This window comes from Leopardus geoffroyi, chromosome B1 (assembly GCF_018350155.1).
Source record: "Leopardus geoffroyi isolate Oge1 chromosome B1, O.geoffroyi_Oge1_pat1.0, whole genome shotgun sequence".
Taxonomy (NCBI): domain Eukaryota; kingdom Metazoa; phylum Chordata; class Mammalia; order Carnivora; family Felidae; genus Leopardus; species Leopardus geoffroyi.
In genome coordinates, this window is record NC_059327.1 from 165,477,455 (window position 1) to 165,501,931 (window position 24,477).

General features: G+C 39.8%; 1 protein-coding gene across 8 annotated transcripts in view; it reads left to right on the plus strand.

Annotated features, from left to right (window-relative positions):
• CORIN (corin, serine peptidase) overlaps positions 1 to 24,477 on the plus strand; it is a 260,225-nt gene that overhangs the window by 212,614 nt on the left and 23,134 nt on the right. For 7 of the 8 annotated variants that reach the window (XM_045474167.1, XM_045474169.1, XM_045474161.1 and 4 more), the window contains 3 exons: positions 16,649 to 16,765; positions 19,291 to 19,340; positions 19,489 to 19,663. In XM_045474167.1, coding sequence (XP_045330123.1) covers positions 16,649 to 16,765; positions 19,291 to 19,340; positions 19,489 to 19,663 — 342 coding nt within the window. The remainder of the gene's footprint in view (positions 1 to 16,648; positions 16,766 to 19,290; positions 19,341 to 19,488; positions 19,664 to 24,477) is intronic. The other variant, XM_045474164.1, reaches the window with a different exon arrangement.

A 24,477-nucleotide genomic window follows, 5' to 3' on the forward strand; every position in this document is an offset into this window, starting at 1 on the left:
GGTTGTTTCCATTTTTTTGGCTCTTATGAAAATGTTGCTAAGAACATTGATGTACAAGTTTTGTGTGAATGTATGTTTTCAGTTTCTCCTGGGTGTAGACTCAGGACTAAAATTACTAGGTCAGATTTTTAATTTTTTGAAGAACTGCCAAACTGTCTTCCAAAAGGGCTGCACCACATTATACTTTTACCAGCACTGCATGAGGGTTCCAATTTCTCCATATCCGTGTCAATACTTGTTATTATTTACTTTTTATTGTAGCCATTTTCTGACTAAAAGGTATCACTCTGGTTGTTATTGAGAATATGCCGTAGGAAGGCAAGAGTAGAAGCAGGAAGACTGAAGTCATCCAAGTAAGACATTTGGGTGGCTCAGATCAGAATGGTAGCAGAGAACATGGCGATAAATGATTTAATCCTGAATATATTTTAAAAGTGGAGCCAACAGGACTCCCTGACAGATTGGATATTGATTGGAGATTGAGAAGAGTCAAGAATGACTGAAAGGTTTTTTTTTTTTGACTCAAGCAACTGTAAAGATAGTATTGTAGTAAACTGAGATGGGGAAGACTGTAGATGGAGCAGGTCTGGGGAGAAAGATCAGTTCTGTGATCTTGTGAAATTTGGGATGTCTGTTAGACATCCAAATAGACTCTAGTCTGGAGTTTAAAGTTGCTTTTTTAAAATTTTTTAAAAATTTGCATCCAAATTAGTTAGCATATAGTGCAACAATGATTTCAAGAGTAGATTCCTTAGTGCCCCTTACCCATTTAGCCCATCCCCCCTCCCACAACTCCTCCAGTAACCCTCAGTTTGTTCTCCATATTTAAGAGTCTCTTATGTTTTGTCTCCCTCCTTGTTTTTATACTGTTTTTGTTTCCCTTCCCTCATGTTCATCTGTTTTGTCTCTTAAAGTCCTCATATGAGTGAAGTCATATGATATTTGTCTTTCTCTGACTAATTTCGCTTAACATAATACCCTCCGGTTCCATCCACGTGGTTGCAAATGGCAAGATTTCATTCTTTTTGATTGCTGAGTAATACTCCATTGTGTACATATATATACACACACACATATATATGTATATATATATATGTATATATGGGGGTGTGTATATATATATATATACACACACCACATCTTCTTTACCCATTTATCCATCGATGGACATTGGGGTTCTTTCCATACTTTGGCTACTGTTGATAGTGCTGCTATAAACATTGGGGTTCATATGTCCCTTCGAAACCCCACACCTGTATCCCTTGGACAAATACCTAGTAGTGCAATTGCTGGGTTGTAGGATAGTTCTATTTTATGTTTTTGAGGAACCATCATACTATTTTCCAGAGTGGCTGCACCAGCTTGCATTCCCACCAACAATGCAAAAGAGATCCTCTTTCTCCGCATCGTCGCCAACATCTGTTGTTGCCTGAATTGTTAATGTTAGCCATTCTGACAGGTGTAAGGTGGTATCTCATTGTGGTTTTGATTTATATTTCCCTGATGATGAGTGATGTTGAGCATTTTTTCATGTGTCGGTTGGCCATCTGGATGCCTTCTCTGGAGAAGTGTCTATTCATGTCTTTTGCCCATTTCTTCACTGGATTATTTGTATTTTGGGGGTTGAATTTGATAAGTTCTTTATAGATTTTGGATACTAACCCATTATCTGATATGTCGTTTACAAATATCTTCTCCCGTTCTGTCAGTTGCCTTTTAGTTTTGCTGATTGTTTTCTTCACTGTGCAGAAGCTTTTTATTTTGATGAGGTCCCAGTAGTTCATTTTTGCTTTTGTTTCCCTTGCCCCGGAGACATGTTGAGTAAGAAGTTGCTGTGGCCAAGATCAAAGAAATTTTGCCTGCTTTCTCCTCTAGGATTTTGATGGCTTCCTGTCTTACATTCAGGTCTTTCATCCGTTTTGAGTTTATTTTTGTGTATGGTGTAAGAAAGTGGTCCAGGTTAATTTTTCTGCATGTCGCTGTCCAGTTTTCCCAGCACCACTTGCTGAAGAGACTGTCTTTATTTCATTGGATATTCTTCCCTGCTTTGTCAAAGATTAGATTAATCTTTGTCAAAGATTAGGTTTGTGGGTCCATTTCTGGGTTCTCTATTCTGTTCCATTGATCTGAGTGTCTGTTCTTGTGCCAGTACCATACTGTCTTGATGATTACAGCTTTCTAGTATAGCTTGAAGTCCGGGATTGTGATGCCTCCTGCTTTGGTTTTCTTTTTCAAGATTGCTTTGGCTATTCAGGGTCTTTTCTGGGTCCATACAAATTTTAGGATTATTTGTTCTAACTCTGTGCAGAATGCTGGTGTTACTTTGATAGGGATTGCATTGAATATGTACATTGTTTTGGGTAGTATCGACATTTTAACAATATTTAAGTTTTACTTACAATATTCTTCCTATTCAGGAGCATGGAATCTTTTTTTCCTTTTTTTGTGTGTGTCTTCTTCAATTTCTTTCATATGCTTTCTATAGTTTTCAGTGTATAGAGCTTTCACCTCTTTGGTTAGATTTATTCCTGGGTATTTTATGGTTTTTGGTGCAATTGTAAATGGGATCGATTCCTTGATTTCTCTTTCTGTTGCTTCATTGTTGGTGAATAGGAATGCAATGGATTTCTGTGCATTGATTTTATATCCTATAACTGTGATGAATTCATGAACCAGTTCTAGCAGTTTTTTGGTGGAATCTTTTGGGTTTTCCATGTAGAATATCATGTCATCTGCGAAGAGTGACAATTTGACCTCCTCCCGGCCGATTTGAATGCCTTTTATTTCTTTGTGTTGTCTGATTGCAGAGGCTAAGACTTCCAATAGTATGTTGAATAACAGTGGCGAGAATGGACATCCCTGTCTTGTTCCTGACCTTAGGGGGAAAGCTCTCAGTTTTTCCCCATTGAGGATGATATTAGTGTTGGGTCGTTCATATATGGCTTTTATGATCTCAAGGTATGCTCCTTCTATCCCCACTTTATTGAGGGTTTTTATCAAGAAACGATGCTGTATTTTGTCAGATGCTTTCTCTGCATCTATTGGAGGATCATATGGTTCTTGTACTTTCTTTTATTGATGTGATAAACCATGTTAATTGTTTTGCGGATATTGAACCAGCCCTGCATCCCAGGTATAAATCCCACTTGGGGTCTCTGTCTGGTTTTGGAATCAAGGTAATGCTGGCTTCATGCAAAGAGTTTAGAAGTTTTCCTTCCATTTCTATCTTTTGGAACAGAATAGGTGTTAACTCTTCCTTAAATGTTTGGTAGAATTCCCCTGGAAAGCCATCTGAAGTTTTTGTTTGTTTGTTTGTTTCTTTGTTTTTAAGTTTTACTTACTTTTTTTTTTTTTAATTTTTTTTTTCAACGTTTATTTATTTTTGGGACAGAGTGAGACAGAGCATGAACGGGGGAGGGGCAGAGAGAGAGGGAGACACAGAATCGGAAACAGGCTCCAGGCTCTGAGCCATCAGCCCAGAGCCTGACGCGGGGCTCGAACTCACGGACCGCAAGATCGTGACCTGGCTGAAGTCGGACGCTTAACCGACTGCGCCACCCAGGCGCCCCAGTTTTACTTACTTTTGAGAGTGAGAGAGAGTATGCAGACTGGGGAGGGGCAGAGAGAGAGAGAGAGGGAGACAGAGGATCCAAAGCAGGTTCTGTGCTGACAGCACAGAGTCCAATGTGGAACTCTAACTCACGAACCATGAGATCATGATCTCAGCTGAAGTTTAATGCTTACCTGACTGAGCCATCCAGGTGCCCCTCAAGTCTGGAGTTTATTAGAGATGTTTGAACTAGAGCTATATATTTGAAAGTCACCTGGATACAGACAGTATAAATGTATGGGACTGGTGACATAATCAAGAGAGTGAATTTATGTATTTATTTTTTAATTTTTCTTAATGCATATTTATTTTTGATATAGAGAGAGATAGAGCGTGAGTGGGGGAGGGGCAGAGAGAGAGAAGGAGACACAGAATCCGAAGCAGGTTCCAGGCTCTGAGCTGTCAGCACAGAGCCTGATGCAGGCCTCAAAGTCACAAATAGCGAGATCATGACCTGACCTGAAGTCTGATGCTTACCTGACTGAGCCACCCTGATGCCCTAAGAGCAAGTTTAGATAGAGAAGAGAAGACCAAGAGCTGAGCCCTAACATTAAGAGGGTGGGAGAGGAGAAGTAGTAAAGCCAAAGGAGATGAGAGAGGACAACCCAGGGGTAGGAGGATGTGATATCCTGGAAACCAAGGGAAGAAAGTGTATCAAGGCAGAAGCAACGGTCAGTTGTGTTAAAAGTTGCTGAGAAGTCAAGTAAAATGAGGGCTGAAAACTGACTTTTGGTTTCAGCAATGTGCATGTCATTGGCATGAGTAGTTTTAGTGGAGTGAGTGGGGCAAAAACATAAGATAGTGAAAGGAGAGAAATAAAAGATAGTATAGAACTTTTTGGAGGGGGCCACCTGGGTGTCTCAGCCGGTTGAGCGTCCGGCTTCGGCTCAGGTCATGATCTCATGGTTTGTGAGTTCGAGCCCCGCGTCGGGCTCTGGGCTGATGGCTCAGAGCCTGGAGCCGGCTTCAGATTCTGTGTCCCCCTCTCTCTCTGCCCCTTCCCCACTCATGCTGTGTCTCTCTCTGTCTCAGAAATAAATAAACGTTAAAAAAATTTTTTTTTAAAAACTTTTTGGAGGGATTTTGTTGTAAAGAGGAGCATAGAAATGTGAGTAGTGGTTGGTGGGGGAAGTAGGATTAGGAAATGTTTGGTGCCTCCATTTCCTGGGAAGCACTCAGTATCCCATGGATAAATTATTAATAGAGACTTACCTGCCATAGTAGGAACATCATGTTCAATTGCTATTGAATGTTTGTGTTCCTCCAAATTCATGTTAATTCCTAATGTCAAGTGTAATGGTATTAGGAGGTGGGGCCTTTGGGAAGTGTTTGGGTCATGAGAGTGGAGCCCACATGAGTGGAATTAGTGTCCTTGTAAAAGAAACCCCAGAGAGCTCTTTCACCCTCCACCATGTGATGACCCAGCAAGAAAATGGCCATCTTATTATAAACAAGGAAGCGGGTATTTACCAGACACCAGATCTGCCAAGACCTTGGTCTTGGATTTCGCAACTTCCAGAACTGTGGGAAATAAATTTGTGTTGTTTACAAGCCACCCAGGCTATGGTAATTTGTTATAGAAGACTGAATAGATTAAGGTAGAAATAAATAATTTCTCTGGAAAAATCTTTCATTTCACATATATATATTTTTTTAACCAAAATGTTTGGACTATTTTCCCCAATTAGTGGACTCACCATAAACTATTTCATCTTTCTTTAACTTTGTACCCCTTTATATGCTCCTTCTCTTTCAAGGCTGACTTGTCTTTTATCCGTGTTCCACGGGCACATTCTTTCCTGCTTCTGTGTCTTTGTCCATAAATGTCCATACATTTCCTCTCCAAATTCTCAGGGCCTCACTCAAGCCCCGTGACATCTGTGAAGACTTTCTCATCTGCATGTCTTTTTTTCTCTCTATACTTTCTGTGGTACATAAGAATTGGTATTACACAATTTCCCTCTTAATTCTACAATGCCATACCATTTTACTTTTATTTTTTTATTCTTTATCTTATTTCCCAGAAAGGTTATACAAAATAGTAATGGCTAATTTTCATTGTGTGCCAGGCTGCTCTGAGTCCTTGATATATATTAACCCAATTTATCCACACTATAATCTTGCAGTAGACATAGCATTATTATTTCTACTTTACGTATGAGGAAACTGAGGCTTAGATCAAGGAACTTTGCTAGGTCACAGAAAAATATGGTGCCGGGATACAAGTCCAAGCAAAGGCAAAGGGCCTCGTGGGGAGTAGATCCCCTGTACATCCAGTTAATCAATAAACGTGACCCGATTGATGTGGCCAACCAGGTTCTTAAACATAAATCCCTTTTAGTATTGCTCCCTTCAAGATTTTTGGGGCAAGTCTTAGTACCATACCACCTAATGATCTTATCATTGTGGCATTTTTTTAAAAGTCGATTTATTTATTTTGAGAGAGCGAGCAAGTGTGAGCAGGGGAGGAGCAGAGAGAGAGGGAGAGAGAGAATCCCAAGCAGACTCTATGCTGTCAGCGTGGAGCCTGACACAGGGCTGGATCTCACAAACCTGAGCCAAAATCAAAAATCGGCCTCTTAACTGATTGAGCCACCTAGACACCCCCAATGTGGGATTTTTAAGTAGATAGTAGTGAGGAGGTGCAGCAGTGGAGAAAATTCATCATGCATGCAAGACAACGATATAAGTGTTTTTCGGTTTTCAAAAAGCCACTTATAGTAATAAGTAGACGGTAGGCATATTCTGAGAAGTTAGCTGAAGCACATCCATAAAAAGTTGTTTTCTTTCACACAGCAGCTTCACGGTTTTTCTGGCAGGCACGTAGCTTGGGCACAGGGAATTCAATCCTACACATTTCCAAGAAGCTGGTTAAGTGACTGCCTGGGTAAGAAGAAAATCAGATAGTCCAGAGTGTGAGTGTATCGTTCCCTGGAACGTGTTATTCTGGAGTGAAGATGAGGAATAATTTCCCGAAGAAGTGCTGTATCCTAAAGGAAGTAAAAGTGTTTTTTAAGTTCTTCCATGAGACTACTGGGTACGAGGCTTTAATAAACAAAGCAAGGGAAGTCTATCAGTTGTCCTGAAAGCATTGCTGTATGATCGCCAACAGCAGGCTCTACCAAGAATTTAGATATTTGTTAGAAAACTGAATCTCGGGCTGCCTGGGTGGCTCAGTCGGTTGAGCGGCCGACTTTGGCTCAGGTCATGATCTCGCGGTCCGTGAGTTCGAGCCCCGCGTCGGGCTCTGTGCTGACAGCTCAGAGCCTGGAGCCTGTTTCAGATTCTGTGTCTCCCTCTCTCTCTCTCTGACCCTTCCCCGTTCATGCTCTGTCTCTCTCTGTCTCAAAAATAAATAAACGTTAAAAAAAAAAAATTAGCAAACTGAATCTCAAACTGTGTTGGTAGAGTTAATGAATATTTTATGAACTTAAAAGGAAACTTCTCAGTGGTATAGAGAAATTCGCCGTTATTAATTAGAATGGAACTACGTGGGATTCTGAATTAATCAGATTGTTTTTTACTCTCTTACATTCCATTTTGTGGTGAAAAGTTTATCAGTGGAAAATGGACTCATATCCTGATTTTTAAAACCAACAGATGGTTCTCCAGAATTAAGTACTGTCAAGACTCAGCTTTTAGCCAAAAATACCAGGGCTGATGTGAGCCAGAAGATTCTAGAATGGAAAAAATGCATCTCCATAATGTCTCTGGGGGACTTGGATTCCCCAGTCATCATAATGAATATAGCATTGCCATTGGACATAAATATGAGTGAGTTCTGGGAAGTTAAGAACGTGATTTAAGATAATCCATCAATAATTGACCAAAGAGGCCTGTATTCTTTCTATTAGAAGTCCTTATCTGGCAGCTTACTCATTTTGGAACTTTTACCAGAAGATTCCTGGTGATGACTAACTTTAGATCTGTTATCTTTTTCATAGTGTCTTTCAAACTTACTGCAGTTTGACTGGCTTTTACCTCCAAGACAAGACTGACAGTCAGCAATGACATTATCTGCATGGCAAACCCACTATCTTTTCTTATTTATATAGTTTGGGCTCAAAATCCAATTCTTACTCTGGCCTGTAAGACACCAGCCCCTCCCTCCCTCTTTTCTAGCATTCTCCGAGTGTCCGTGAACTTTAGACACGATGACCTTATTACTGATGTTCAAACTGCAAACCCATTTCCACCTCAGGGGCTTTTGCCCTCATTGTTCTTCCTGCTTGGAATGCTGATCTGTAGACCTTTATGTGATCACCTCCGTCTCATCATTCATGTCGTCTTAGCTCGTACATCAAACACTTAGAAAGGCTTTCCTTAGCAACCCTAGTTGAAGCAGCTTTCACCCACACCAAGTCACTCTCTGCTTATTTTGCTTTCTTCAAAGCACAGTATTAGAAATTATTTTTAACATGTTATTTGTTTCTCTAACTAAAATAATAGCCCCTTGAGGAAGGGACTGCGTCTAAATACAACACCCTTGTGTTGTCTCCATTCGCATTACACCTTATTAACCCCATAGTCATCAGGTTTAGCCTTTGTCCATCTGACTGCATCATTTGTTTAATTCTGCCAGGATAATGTTCCTCCTGAGATCCAATTCACCTTACAACATTATCAGCTTGAACACTTACGGAGTAACCCAATATTTCATTTATGAACATAAGTCAAATCTAATTTCTACCCAAGTTTTTATCCTTCCTACCTCTTCTAAACAGTAACAAAGGAACATGTAGAATCTTGACTCTGAGGCATAATCATCTTTTAAGTAAAAAATTTCAATTAAAATCACTTGTAGCAGACATTTATTAAGTTGCTTCCCTGTATCCCTTCCTTTTGGGGACTTGCTTCACTCCTCATTCTATCCTTGGGATCCAAATGGGAGCTGCCATTTTGTACATGAACCACTCTTCTTGGCCTCAGTGACTGGTTGAGGGGGAGGGACCTAACCCAAGCTGAACCAATCAAAGGACTTCACTTCTAGGTCACAGTGATTGGATTTGGGATACTTAAAGTTCTTCAACGAGATTTGTTTTTGGTTGAGCTAGAAGAAGAGACTTCTTTCCTTTTTGTTCACAAAGATGAATGAATTTGAGTTTAGAAGAGCAGGCAGCCTGTCCTCTGGTCTGTGGAAAGTCACATGGAGACAATAAAGCCACCCTCACATCACCTCCTGCTTCTTCTCACAGAAGAGGGTAGATGAAAGGTAGAGGGTCCTGAGGGCTCTTGGTTCTCTGGCACCCGCTTTTCTGAAGACCGTCCACATCTCCTTAGAAATTGATTACATTTCTAGTTTTTCATACTCAGATATTCCAGTGGTATTTTAGGGGCTAAAATCCTGAGGTTTTTTTTTGTTTGTTTGTTTATGTAAAACTAGTAACTGAATATATACATGAAAAAAAATATATGTACATATATATATACTTAATATATATGTATATATATACATATACATATATAAGTGTACACTTATACACACATGTATATATGTATATATAATATGTATATATAAAATAAATATGTATATATAATATACATATAAAAACCTCAGTGTATGTGTGTGTGTGTGTGTGTGTGTATATATATACTTAAATCCCTAAAGTTTGTATTATTTTATCTTCTATCCAGAGACATAGTCTGTCTTAATTGAATAAAGGGGTATTTTCTATACTTCTGTAGTTTTCAAGAAGAGGAAGAAACAGGCACTTGACAAAGCAAGACTTCTGTTAGAAAAATTAATTCTACTCTGGCTCACAGCCTTTCTGAATTAGTGGAACAAAAAAATGGCATATTGTAGTTGAAATTGGTAATCTCTGCTTTTATATTGATCAACTGAAAAGTGAAGACAAAGAGGAAACGCTTTCTTTGAAACTAAACTCAAGCCACTCTCAATAAAATGTTGAATCTGTTTCTTAAAAAGAGTTTAAAAAATTTTCCAAAGGTTTTCTGCAAGTTATCAAAAAAGCCATGGAATTTTCTGCACATAAAATAGACCAAAGGACCGAAGGAAAGAGTTGGATAGTGTAGATTCTTTCTTTTTAAATAATTTATTTTTTTAATGTTTATTTATATTTGAGAGAGAAAAAGAGAGAGTGCATGAGCCAGAGAGGGGCAGAGAGAGATGGGCACAAAATCTGAAGGAGGCTCCAGGCTGTCAGCACAGAGCCTGACACAGGACTCAAACTCACAAGCTGTGAGATCATGACCTGAGCCAAAGTTGGACGCTTAACCCACTGAGCCATGCAAGGGCCCTGGGCTAGACATTCTGAAAGAGGCAGACACTTTTGCTCAAAAGTATACTTACCACTTGACCCCATGTACTCCGTTTGCTTCGTAAGATTGAATTTTAAAAACGATCAAATGACATTTTAATTAAAAATTTTTATGATTGATTGATTGTTTCACTTTTAATGACATGTTTGTTTTCAACAATGCGTTTTAAAATTAATTTAATTTAACTTAATTTTTTTTAACTTAGAGAGTGCACACACATGCAAGAGCAAGGAAGGGCAGAGAAAGAGAATCTGAGCCACCCAGGCATTCGATATTAATTTTATTTTCTAACTTATGTTAGAATAACGTATAGTTAATAGTTATATTTTATAAACTTGTATTTTACTTCATGTTATAATTTTAGATACATATGGATTAAAAACCTAGTTTTATTGATGTTTACATTTTATGAAATATCAATACTGTGATTTAATTTAAATTCATAACATGTTCCTCTCTGCTTTGGGATAGTTTTTGTCACTTGGACCTATAGCTCATTGCCTCATACAGTTCTTATACTCTACCTCTGAGACAGACCAATGAATAAAATTATATGCCTTCAGTTAGGATTTCAACAAAAATATTTTTAGAAATACTAAGTTTACTGGAAAAATTAACTCAAGACTTTATGCTGTCCTTTAAACATTACTACCAGGGGGAAGTTTTCCTGTATAAAGCATAAGCTGAGCTAACTTACCAGACAAATGACTCTACAGTGATACTCATTCCTGCTTTGTTTTAAACCTATTATGCCTTCTTGTCAGAATTTCCAGATCATCTTTCTATTTGACAAAATAATTTAACTAATTTTTTTTTAATTTTTTTTTTTTAATTTTTTTTTTTTCAACGTTTATTTATTTTTGGGACAGAGAGAGACAGAGCATGAACGGGGGAGGGTCAGAGAGAGAGGGAGACACAGAATCGGAAACAGGCTCCAGGCTCTGAGCCGTCAGCCCAGAGCCTGATGCAGGGCTCGAACTCACGGACCGCGAGATCGTGACCTGGCTGAAGTCGGACGCTTAACCGACTGCGCCACCCAGGCGCCCCTTTAATTTTTTTTTAACATTTATTTATTTTTGAGACAGAGAGAGACAGAGCATGAACGGGGGAGGGGCAGAGAGAGAGGGAGACACAGAATCGGAAGCATGCTCCAGGCTCTGAGCCATCAGCCCAGAGCCCGACGCGGGGCTCGAACTCACAGACCATGAGATTGTGACCTGAGCTGAAGTCGGACGCTTAACCGACTGAGCCACCCAGGCGCCCCTTAACTAATTTTTTAATAACATGTCTAGTCTATAGAAGCCAAACAGAGATAATAATGTGACAGTGTTCACGAAAATATTTCTGAATTCAGAGAGCTAAATGTTTAGTGGAGACGTTCCAAGTTCTGAACAGGATATTTAGAAGAGCAAATAACATATTTTGTCTACTACACTAGACATTTATATTTCAAGACCAACTGTTAGTATTGAAGATGAAAACTCAGATTATTTTTCCCCAGCAGTAGCCACAAGAGAACAGACTTTGCCCTGCTACTGAAATGTGTAACCTTTCTAGGCAATTCCTCCCCTGTTCTCTTGCTGCCAAAAGTGAAGAAGCCCTTGGTTTCTGGGAATTTGTGCTGACCTTCATTGTTTAAGTAAGCAACCCCAACATAAGGATAACACAAGCATTGAATGCCTTATTACTGAACACTGGGTGTCTTCAGCGTGGGAGGACAGGTCCGACTATCTAGAGATCTGGTTGCTCACCTAAGCCTTGAAATGCATCCATGTGTCATTCCTTTCAGAATGTCAAGATGTTTTAGAATTCTGGAGAAGTTCTATCTTCTCATTTTGGGGGCAGAGGAAGAATTATACATTTTTAAATGTATCTATGTCTTATGGCCACACAATTCAAGAAGCAAATTTGGAAATCCTTTTGCTTTTCTGTGCAGTACTGCCCCTCGACCCAGAGCAGAGGGCCCTGGCCCTGGGCTCCATGATTTAGAGCAGTGGTTCTCCCCCAGGCTTAACTTTGCCCCTCAAGGGGCATTTGGAAACGTCTGTAAGACCCTTTTAATTTTCAGTCCAGGGTGACTACTAGCATCTCGTGGGTAGAAGCCAGGGATGACACTAAACATCCTAAAGAGCACCAGCCGACTCCGCACAGTGAGTAATTATCTGGTATAAAATGTCAACAGTGCCGAGGATAAGAAACCCTGATTTAGAATGAACACTCTGGCCTTCCTCCCCAGCCATGCCTCACCCCATGGGGCAAGGAATCTGTCTTGCCCACCTGGAGCCTGGTCTGCTCTCTGAAGCAATGTCTTCAAAGTGTGGTCCCAGACCAGCGGCGGCCACATCACCTGGGATCTTGTTAGAAGGGTAGCCTTTGCGGCCCCATCTCAGACTTACTGAATCAGGGAATCTGGGAGTGGAGCCAGCAAGCTTTGTTGTAACGGGTCCTCCAGGTGATGATGAATGCCAAGGTTTGAAACCACTGTTCCAAAGAGGCCAAAATCCTATATTCCGAGCCTAAAAGATACGCTGGTCAAGATGGCAAGATAGAAACAGGTGAACATAGGGGAAGGGAAGGAAAAGTAAAATAAGGTAAAAAACAGGGAGGCAAACCATAAGAAACTCTTAAATATAGAGAACAAACTGAGGGTTGCTGGAGGGGAGGAGAGTGAGGCTAAATGGGGGATGGGCATTATGGAGGGCACTTGTGATGAGCACTGGGTGTTATATGTAAATGACGAATCCTTAAATTCTATTCCTGAAACTAATACTACACTATATGTTCACTAACTTGAATTTAAATAAAATCTTGGGGGTGGGGGGAAGGGAAGATAGAAGACATGTTCTTTAACAACTTGTGAATTTGATTTATAACATCTAAATATGTAGACATATCTTATGTGGGCCTCCATTTGTACCCTTACTCACAAATGTTTGGCCCCCACGAATGTTTGGGATGGGTCTGTATCTGTGTCTCAGTTTTCTCAGACTGTCAGGCTGTCAAATGAGGCCACTGGATTAGATTGTCCCTTATTTTCTTTCTCTGTATATGATTTCATGGCTGCTATAGAAACATTCAGGGTTGATTATATTCCCTGCACACACTTTCTTAGGATACAGTGACTTTGATGCCTAATTACTAGTAAAATGGGTTTTGCTCTTTCGCTGTCTACCCAACAGACTTTCTTTAATTTGGTAAAATATGGAAAAAGGTAAGTCAAAATCACTACCGACTGTCAAACCAAATTTGAGCAGCTAAGTTCCAGATACCTTTTAATAGCATGATTTACACTATGTGCATAGTTATAAAAGTTAAAAAGTCCTTACACATATATTCTTGATGAGTATGTAAATTGTCATTAGTGTTTGAAGGGAAAATCCATACTATGAATCAAAGATTTCGATTTTGATTTGATACTTTTATATCTAGGAAATTATTTTTATTTTGGGAAACTGTGCATGTAGGCAAAGGTGAACAGTTAAAAGTGTTAACTGCTGTTTTTTGTTGTAACAAAAATTGGAAACAGCCTACCTGTGGGTTAATAGTGGGCTGGGTAAGTAAATGTATGTACATCCATACAATGGTAAAACTCTGCAGCTGTAAAAAGAACACAGCATGTGTTGTTAATGAAGAGGGACCACGTGGTGTTCGAAGTGTTAGGAGTGGTCCTCTGGCATCAGACCACCGGGATTCAAACCCCAGTTCTGCCATCTAGTCACTGTGTGACCTTGGGCAAGGTACCTACTCTCTTTTTACCTGAATTTTTTCATCTCCGAAAAAGGGAATAATGATGCCTACTTTCCAACATTGTTCAGAGGATTAAAGAAGATAAAATAGTGCAGTTGACAAATGTCAACTAAATAAAAATATCATCAGTAGAACACAGAACAAGGTGTGTATATTAAAAAAAAATACAACAGAAAACAAGGTGTATGGACTAAAAAAATCTATGTATATATACATGAATTACAGCTAAAGCTTGGCAAGGATACTCTCAGATGCTATTTATGGAGGTTGTTTCTATACATCTGGAATGGGAAGAATATTTTTTTTTGCTGTATAATTTGTATTATTTTTTCCAGGTATAAGTATTTTTTTAATTTTAAAAATTATCTACAGAAAAAAATTTAAAAATTGAAATCACACAGATGCTCAGATTCTGTATGATGGCAGAAATACAACCATATGGATTTCCTGATATTTTTTTAATGAGCCATAGAATGGCATTTCTGGGGCTGAAAGATTTGTTTTTTGTGTATGAAAAGCATTCTAGTATTTAAGAATTTCATGGGAAACTAATTTTTGTAATGACATTCCCCTGTTCTTGATGATGAATTTCTTATATTTTCCACTTGATGTAAGTGAGAGATTCAGACTAAATTGCCTTTCTTGTTGGAGATTAATGAATGAAATGCAGACACATCCCATGTGCCTTGCTCTGTGGAGACCTTTTTTCAGGGTAACTGAAGTTGCCTTGCAGATTGAAAGACTGAAGTTTCCTTTGCAATGATTTTTCTATCCACCATCAGTGCAAATCCTATGCCGAATAGACCTCCCTGTGCAAATCCCTTTTGCCTTATAAATACCGGCCTAAAGAATGACTTAAACAACAAATTTAATCTGATGCTTATCTTCCTTTGTCTTTTGGCCAGTAAAATGCCTGGATTTAGGAGGCTCCCAAGTTGTTCTACCACAGAACATAATTCTCAGGATGCAGGTATCGGGAGAAATACTGTCAGTGGTATTTGTGACCTCTGTCTGACATTGAAAGTTTCCCTCTCACTATGCCTCCACATACGCAACTTCTGAGATTACCAGAAAGCCATACTCTCATTTTGGTCAAGGACAAGGAAAATCCTCATTTTGCAGTAGGTTTTGTGAACTCTTCAACGACCTCACAGTTCATTCAAGTTTCTAACTAAATTTAAATCTGGTGGAACTCTTCTTAAAGTGTGGTCAGGGTGCATGCTCTTTGCTTTAACATCCAGTGATTAGAATCCATTCATTATTAAGGGCTCGGTTTTGTTTTTTTCTTTGGCTCTTTTTCTGTCATCAGTTCTCTTTAGAGGGTTTCCCTCTTTTTAAAAGTAACAGGATTTGGGGAAGGTTTTGTTCCTTTTGTTTTCTATGATGAGATTAGTTAAATCTCATAAAGTGAAAATTTTAGAAATAATTTTTAAATAATAATCAGCTGCAATGTTCATTTCCCTTTCAATGCCACTGAACCAAACTTTGCTTCCCTTTTGTGCCCTCTACACCACCCCCTCTTTTTTTTCAAAAAGTGTCATCCATCCGTTATTGGAAAAGAAAGTCACTAAGCATGAAGACTTGATGCTGGCACAATTTCAGGATTTCCAGGTTCAGTTGAACCCTCAGTGCTGTTGCCATTGTCCTCAGTTATCTTTGATGTGTTTCTTCAAACACTTCCACCAGGGAACGATTCCATATACCTGTCACTTTCCTTGTCATCATGAGCCCCTGACATCCCCATCTTTCATCTGAGGAGCTCACCTTTTACTTGGAAAGAAAGATAGAGGCTATCCGATTTGAAGTCTCTACTCCCCTCCAACTTCAGCAAAGTATCATCTTCCTTCCAGGTTTAGAAGCAGCCCTCCTTCCTCCTGTCTAAATTCATCCCTCCACCTCATCTACCCTGGGGCTTCAGGTGATGGAACTGCAAAAGGTTTTCGGCAAATACAGATCGCCTAAAAGAGCCAATTATTTCATGAAGAATAGAATATTTTACATAAAACCTGCATACTTTTGAACCCCAATTTTCAGTCTTTGGATTGAAAACCCAAGGTTTTCAATCTTGGATGTGGTGTAACCATATGTACTTGAATGATTGAATAAGACATTCACAGAAAAGGATTCATAGAAGTTGATTAAGAAGACAGGTAAAGAGGAAAATAACAGTGTTTAACTCCCGTTTCTATTTTCCAGAGTTTTTCCTGACTTTTGGTGCATAAAGATTTTATAGTATGTTGAGAAAAATCATTACAGTTTTGTGCTGTCCAAATAGATATTACATAGCAATCAATTTACTTATTTACTTCTTTAGTTTTTACTGTATTTACTTCATTTTAAGGTATCGCTGCATTGCAGGATTACATTGGGCAAGAAGAGAGGAGAAAAAAATCCCAGGCAGATAAATTTTATCTTGCTTTTTTCGATCCCTGCCCGAAGTTGCTCTTGTTTTTGAGATATTGGAACTTTTATGTCATATACGTTAGAATTCGAACACCTCACAAAGTTCAAGTACATGTCAGTGGAGAGCATGATTAAAACAGCTGTAACAGTTGAGATTTTTATTGCTTTAGTATATACTTTTAGCAGCTTCCTCTTCTATTGATCACATTCCATGCCAAATTTCTAATATAACCCCCCCCCCCCACTCTTGAAATATTGACTTATAATGTAATGTTTCTTTTTGTTTTTTTTGTAAATTTTTTTTAATGTTTATTTATTTCTGAGACAGAGAGAGACAGAGCATGAGTGAGGGAGGGGCAGAGAGAGAGGGAGACACAGAATCAGAAGCAGGCTCCAGGCTCTGAGCTGTCAGCACAGAGCCCGTCGCGGGGCTCGAACTCACAAACCATGAGATCATGACCTGAGCCGAAGTCGGTCTCTCAACCAACTGAGCCACCCAGGCGCCCCTGTAATGTTTCTTTTTGAAAGAGAATGAGTGTTAAATAATGATATGGCCTGTCAAAGATCACTGTGCTTTGAATATTTCATTGTTATTTGTCCTTCTACTAGAGAACCATCTGTGACTAAATTGGTACAGGGACAGGAGCAAGACCAGGAGTGGCTGACATTACACTCCAACTGGGAGAGCCTCAATGGGACCACTTTGCATGAACTGCTGGTAAAAGGGTAAGACACTCTTCACAAGAGCTGTGTAGAGTGGATTATGGAGCAGGAATCTATCATCAGGGACTTTCTCCTGTTTCTAATTTAGCATAATCCAAATGTATCACATCAATAAAGAACTTCCATAGAATGGTGATTGGCCTTTATAGTTCAACATTGTTTGGCTTTATCTCTTCTTTCTAGACACAGATTCTTTTCTCTTGCTAATTATATTTTTCTTTAATGAAGATTACAGAAACAATTATGGTGAAGGAAGAGGAACTTAGATTCTAATTTTGGAGCTTTTTCAAATCCTATCCAAATAATTTCTCATGTCTAATATCCTACAGATGCTACATGGAACTAGTTAGGAGGGGATTGAAGTGATGAGAACTGATCAAACTTGGAGAGTCTGAGGGAAAAATTGACACAAAATGAAATTATAATCGAGTAGCCTTGAAAGTCCACTTGGTCTGGTCTTGAAAAACCTACATTGTATAGGTAGACAGAGAAACTATAAGCTAGTAAACAAAATAAATTTCAGATATTTGGAGGGGCGCCTCGGTGGCGCAGTCGGTTAAGCGTCCGACTTCAGCCAGGTCACGATCTCGCGGTCCGTGAGTTCGAGCCCCGCGTCAGGCTCTGGGCTGATGGCTCGGAGCCTGGAGCCTGTTTCCGATTCTGTCTCTCCCTCTCTCTCTGCCCCTCCCCCGTTCATGCTCTGTCTCTCTCTGTCCCCCCAAAAATAAATAAACGTTGAAATTTCAGATATTTGGAAATACTACAAAGAAATTAAGGATAACAAGATAGAGAGTCAGTAGGAGACAGGACTTCAGGTTGTGGGAAGGCAAAAAGCAAACATGTGTTTTCTGAATTATATAACTTATTGATACAAATAATTACACATATCTCCATGCAAATTTACCAAGAAATGAAAATATAGCAGATCCTCTAAAGGGAATGTGGACATGGCATATTTAGGGATACTTCTTTTTTTCTGAGAGGTCTAGGATTCTAAGCATGTCACAGTATTTTTTTTTTTAATTTTTTAAAGTTTATTTAGTTTTGAGAGAGACAGAGACATAGTGAGTGGGGGAGGGGCAGAGAGAGAGGGAGAGAGAGAGAACGCCAAACAGGCTCCATGTCCCCAGTACAGAGCTCGATGCGGGACTTAAACTTACGAAACCGTGAGATCCTATATACTAAAGCAAAAACTGTCGAAACTGAGCCAGTAGCCTAACCGCTTAACTGACTGAGCCACCCAGGCGCCTCATTGACAGTCTCAAAGTATCTTTTGTTTTTTTTTAAATGTATACTGTGAATAAATGCTTCATGGTTGAAAGAAAGCTTTGTGATTGAAAATATGCCCCACATTGAATTCTCTTGTGCAGTCGCATTGATAGATGCTTAAACATGCCCCATGTTCTTACCTTTAAAGGTCAACCCTGGTTTTTAGAAAAGTCTTTCTTTACTGAACCCATTATTCCTGTAATTCTACTGACTGGTTCTGTTCCTGCCATCTAGAGTTACATGGAATAAATTTAACCCCCTTCTTCTTGTCCGCCAATCATAGATCCACATTAAAATTTTATTTTAAGTTTACTTATTTTGAGAGAAAGAGAGAGAGAGAGAGTCAGAGAGAGAGAGGGAGAGAGAGAATCCCAAGCAGGCTTCTCACTGCCAGCACAGAGCCTGATGTGGGGTTCGAACCCACGAAACTGTGAGATCATGACCTGAGCCAAAACCGAGTTGGATGTTCAACCAACGGAGTCACCCAGGCAGGTGCCCTAGATCCACATTTTATTATCACAAGGATCTTCGTGATTCTTTTCCAGTCTAAATATTCAATTCCTTTATCTGTTCTCTAACTTTCTGAAGTAATATTGTATCTCTCCAAACTATTTGCAACTTGTCTTGAACATCCACACCCTCTCCCTAGGCATAAAAATCTGACATGCTCCTTTCTCACTAGAGAGTCTAAGAAGTCACCCAATCCCCTTGCCTTCCTCTCCTTACTTTGAAAATTATGGTTTGACATAAGACTCTTAAAAACTGAGAATAAACTGAGGGCTGAAGGGGGGTGGGAGGGAGGGGAAATTGGGTGATGGGCATTGAGGAGGGCACCTGTTGGGATGAGCACTGAGTGTTGTATGGAAACCAATTTGACAATAAATTTCATATTAAAAAAAAGAAAAAAAAAGAAAATGATGGTCTGAGTCAATATTCTGGGCGGTGCCACCAGCCAAGATGATGTGGGAAACTTTGCTAAAAGTAGTTTCTTTTCCCACCCATGTGAAAATATATTATGATGATATTAAATAAACTAAAAAAAAAAAAAGTAAACATCCTCCATATGCCGTCATTTCCAAGGTGGTATTTGACAATAGCCCTGCCTCAAGAATTCCTGCACCAGTACAGATAATCATTACTCAAAGAATACAACCTCTGGGAACAGTGGAACCTATGTCTTGCTTTTCGGTGGTAAAGTGTTTGAAGTGAGTGATAAACATGTGACTTAACACTATGCCATTTTATGTTTCCAAATCTAGGCAGCCTTGTCAGAGCGGAAGTAAGATTTCTCTTCTGTGTACTAAACAAGGTGAGAGAATTAGTGGTGTAGCCATGGAATACGAACTTAACTGGGTTGGCTCAGGGCAAAAACAATAACTTGCACTTAACAGCAAAGATCCAAGCATGGAACTGGGTTTGTTGGTGAATCACCCGCTGTCTTTCCTTCTCCCTGGTAGACTGTGGGCGCCGCCCTGCTGCCCGAATGAACAAGAGGATCCTTGGGGGTCGAACGAGTCGTCCTGGAAGATGGCCATGGCAGTGTTCCCTGCAGAGTGAACCCAGTGGACACATTTGTGGCTGTGTCCTCATTGCCAAGAAGTGGGTCCTGACGGTTGCCCACTGCTTTGAGGGGTAAGCTCCATCCTTTGGCTTTGCCTCAACCTGATCATTCTGTCACTCGGGCATTCTTAGTGTCTTATATAATTCTGCGAAGCCACTTCAGTGCAGAAGCCACAGTTGATTTACTTCCTTGATCTGCTTAGATTTTCCTACCCTTGATGTTGTCATCCTATGTATGTGCTGATCACTTACTGGCAATCATATTGTTTATGATTTTTCCCTAAAGAGGGGGGAAGTGGAAGAAAGAGGTTTAGAAGGTTGACTCTCCAGCTAGCATTAGTCTCTTTTCCAGCCCCCTTAAATACGTCAACTACGTCTGAAGTTCAACAGAGGGGATTTATGTTTCCTATAGTGAGGTTAGCTGGAAGGATTTGTGAGGAGTTTGAGAAGCAGAGTTAAAGGTACCCCAATATGTGTATTAGGGTTCTCAGAGAATGAGAGAGGAGGGGTGAAATTATTTTAAGAAATTGTCTCATATGATTGTGCGGGTGCTGGTGGGTCCAAAACCTAATGGTGTAGATTGGCAGCCTAGAGTCTCAGGGAGAGGTTCAGTTTGAATGCGAAGGCAGACTGCTGGCTGAGTTTCTTCTTGCTCAGGGGAGACCTGTCTTTGTTCTCTTAAAGTCTCCAGTTTATGGGATGAGGATAATCATGTTATGGAGGGTAGTCTGCTTTATTCAAAGTCCACCAATTTAAATGTTACTCTTGCCCAAGATACCTTCACGAAAGCATCCAGAACAATGTTTCACCAAATATTTGGGCACCATGGCCTAACTTCATTGGCATATAAAATTCATCATCACAAGATGCCTGAAGGGACTAGAAAAATAAGATAAAGGGGAACCCTACCCTAAATTGACACATATCACTGCACCTGTTCTGACTATCGACTGTGTATTTTAGGAGCCAAAAAAACAAAAAACAAAACAAAACAAAACAAAACAAAAAAAACAAAAAAACAAAAAAAACAAAAAACAAAAAACAAAAAAAAACCCACCCCAAATCAAACAGTTACAACAACAAACAAAAAATCCAATTCTGGGGGTCAGACGTTTGGACCTGACATAGCCAGCGCAGTTTGTCTCTGATCATCAATGTCTGGGGCCTTGGTTGAAAGATTCTAAGGCTGAGGGCTAGAACCATCGGAAGGCAGGCAGTCCATGCTGCCTGTTGGCTGGGGCCTTAGTACATCTATCTCCACGTGGGACTCAACACCATGGTGGCTGGTCCCCCAGAACCAGCTGCTCAGAAAGGGAGCTGGGAGGAAGGTGTGTTGCCTTTTTTGACCTAGCCTCCAAAGACACACAAAGAGGTAGGTACCTCACCTCTGTGGTTGGTCGGAGCCCCCACAAGCCCCACTCAGCTCCAAAGGGAAGAAGCAAGGAACTCTCCTCTCAGTAGGAGGAAGATTTGACGGCATGTGTTAAAATCACCGCACCTTTTTTTCTATTTATTTTTAATAATTTTACTTTATTTCAAAGTAAAATTAAATATTAAATAATAGCAAATATTCAAGACAAAAATAACTCATAGTTCTATCACCTAACCAAATTGATTCTTTTCATTTGATCAGCTTAATTTCTAGAAAAAAAAATGCAATTTCTTCTCTGTCTCTCTCTTTTTTTTTTTTTGCCTATTCATATTTTTTCTTAGCGTTGCCACTTGCTGTGTCATCACGAGTCAATTCATTAACCTCTCTGGGCCACAGTTTCTTCAACTTATGACATGAGGGAAATAATAGTCCCTACCTCACAGGGCTGGTGCGGGCAGTAAGTGAAATAGTCTTATGCAAAGCCTTGAGAACCATGCCTGACATTGATCAGTAAGCTCTCGATAAAGGTCAACTGTTCTTTTAAAAAATTACTGCTGAAAACGTGCATTCTACCTTTTCCCTTTGCAGTATCGCCTGAGTATCTTTACATTTTGTGTATTTTTGTGTATTTTACAGATTTGCTGTATTTTTGTCTTCCCTCTTCTCATCATCTTCCACAGTAACCCCTGTGATAGCCAAGGGAGTGTTCCTTCCCAGCTGTGAACACATAGACTTTTCGCAGGGTGCCACTGTTTACTTTTACGATTTGGAATCATACTCTGTGCTTTTGTTTGTTAAGTTGTTTTTCTCATTTGATAATATATCATGGACCTCCCTCTAGGTTAAGAGACGTGGCTCTCCCTCACTCTTTTTCTAGGTTAATAGATGTGGCTCTCCCTCACTCTTTTTCTAGGTTAATAGACGTGGCTCTCCCTCACTCTTTTTCAAACCTAAATGATATTCCATTATATAGATTTACCATAACTTTTTCCATTATCCCCTAGTCGATGGACGTTCAGGTTAGTCCCACTTTGCTACCATTTTAGCAATACTGCAATACATCTTCTCAAGCACAGCTACTCACCTACTGGTCCTTGTTGCTACGGGCTACAGTCCCAGCATATATATTCAGCTCTACATGGGGGTTACAGAGATGAATACATGTTTCCTTCCTTGAAGTGCTAACCTAGTAAGGAGACAGACATTTAAACGAGTAATTAGAGTACAATTGTAAAATGGAAACGTGTATTTCCAGTTGATTGCTCGTTTGGGGAAAAGAAAATATAAACAAAATCAAACCAGTACCTCCTCTTGAGAACTTTTAGTGTGCAAGACCCAAAGCAATTGGAAAAGTCTGTGTAGTATGTCAGGAAAATACACTACAATGTTATTGCTTTGGAAGGGGCCAGATGTTTCCAGATGCCTTTCCCAGTTTTGGTGTATAGCTCCATGATAAGCAGAAGATGATACTAGCAAGATTACATGCATCAAAAGATGATCACCTAAATAAATCCAACAGTACTCTTTACGTGCTAGCTAAACCAGGTTCATTAAACCACTTTTGTCATTTCCATATGTGGTATCCAAGCTTCCTCTGTCATTGACAGCTCTGTAAAGTTAAGAAGAAACCTTGCATTAGAAAGAAATATGTGTTTACAATTAAGGAAATGGATATAATGTCAAAGGTCTTGGTGAAATTTCATGGAACACTAGACTGAACAGAACTGTCAAGAGGGATCTGGTCTGTCCATAAAAAGCTAGAAATTGCCCAACTTCAAATAAGCCTTCTCCTGAATATGTGCTAATAACTGATTCAATTTTACAATCTCTCCAGTGGCCGGCAAGCTTTGAGAACGTCTCATTGTAAGCCCCATTCCCTGCTGGAGTCATCAACTGCTGCAATTAATGGGCTTTACTTCACACTGTGATCCCATACTTTGGCAAGGCCCAGCATGACCCATCTGCAGGTCTTATCAAGCCTGTCTTTTTAAATTATATTGGTAGAAAGAAAAAAAAACCAGAGAGACAGGTTTGTTTTTCTCTTTTATGAAAAAGTATTTAAAAATCCCAAATGAAAATTAAAAATATGAGTTACTAAGCTGATCAGACCAAGGCCCGTATGCCCTAATAACAACTCAACTTCAACAGTTCTGAACAAGAAAGACTTTGACTTTCAGGAGTAATTTCACATGCATTGTTCTTGCCTTCTCTTGCCTCTAAAAGACTTAAGGCTGGACTTCCTAGGCTGGCACACAAGTGGTAATTGTCAGAAGCATCTAATTCCTCACCAGGAAATGCGCATAAAAAAATGATCACCTCACTAGATGACCACAACCCTTAACCTCGCCACGTTACCCATGCTGTGATTTCACCCAACCAACTCTTCTGTCCAACAGGACTGTGGCTGCTAGTCTGCACATGTCCCCCAGTGATTTCAGTCCCCTAGTCTTCTCATGCCCTCCTCTTCACAGTTAACCTTGTGTGCCAGGCTAATCACTTCAGTCCTCTCACCCAGACTTTCAATGTCTTTATCCCTGGATTTGCCTGCCATTCAGACCAGGCAGATGTCCAAAACTGAGTCAATGCAAATACCTCATCTTCTGATCCTAATATTCTTGCTTTTCGGAATTGAGGGAGGACATTACCCAAGAGTGGCGATCAGCACCATCCCTGACATTCAACATCAGCTAGACTTTTAATATTACTCTGTCATCTTTCTGCATCCTTCTGGAGAGCTCCCTCTCTCATTCCCCATAGAACAAAGTCACTGTGCTCACCCAGCTCTCCTAATCTAACAGTCTGTTACTGCACTCAGAAAAGGAAGTGAGAGGTTTGGTCTGACTTTTTATTAAAAGTTAAATCATGTTGTGTCCTCATGATTCCCTCTTTATCTCTAGGTGCCTATGAACTGTGCCAGTAATTCACAATTTGTTTTTCTGTTCTATTCCCTTGAGGAATTTTACCCACTCCCATCAGTAATAGTGCCCAGTAAAGCAGAAATTCTCCATTTTGGATCCATATGTCCCCTGGGGTGCTGTTTTCCAGCGTCACTGAAGAATAAGCAAGTGTAGTTTTGAAAAGTCCTTGGTGACAAAGACCTGACTCCATTCTTGCCACTGTGCTGCCTCCTATGGAGATATTCTCTCCCCTCCTGTCTCCAGTGGAAAATATCTGGGTCTAGGATGTAGTCAGAAGTGGGCTTAAAATATGGGCCAAACCTCATAGTTTCTGGGGCTCACTGAAAATGGGAGCTCCTCCTCTCTTAAGCTTTGTAGTTACTTACTTGTTTCTTCTAGTCGTGCCACCTACTATGTACTCTGCACCTGCACCTGAACAGCTAACCACATTGCTGAAGAATATCACACGCCCAACTGCTGAGTTCACATAAAATGTGTGATCAGGAGTCTCGAATGAGCATCTAACAGTGTGGGACACTTCTAATCTACTTCAGTAGTAAGATCACTTTTCTACCCTCAGAGACAACTATCTGACATGTTCTCCTCTCTCCCCAAAT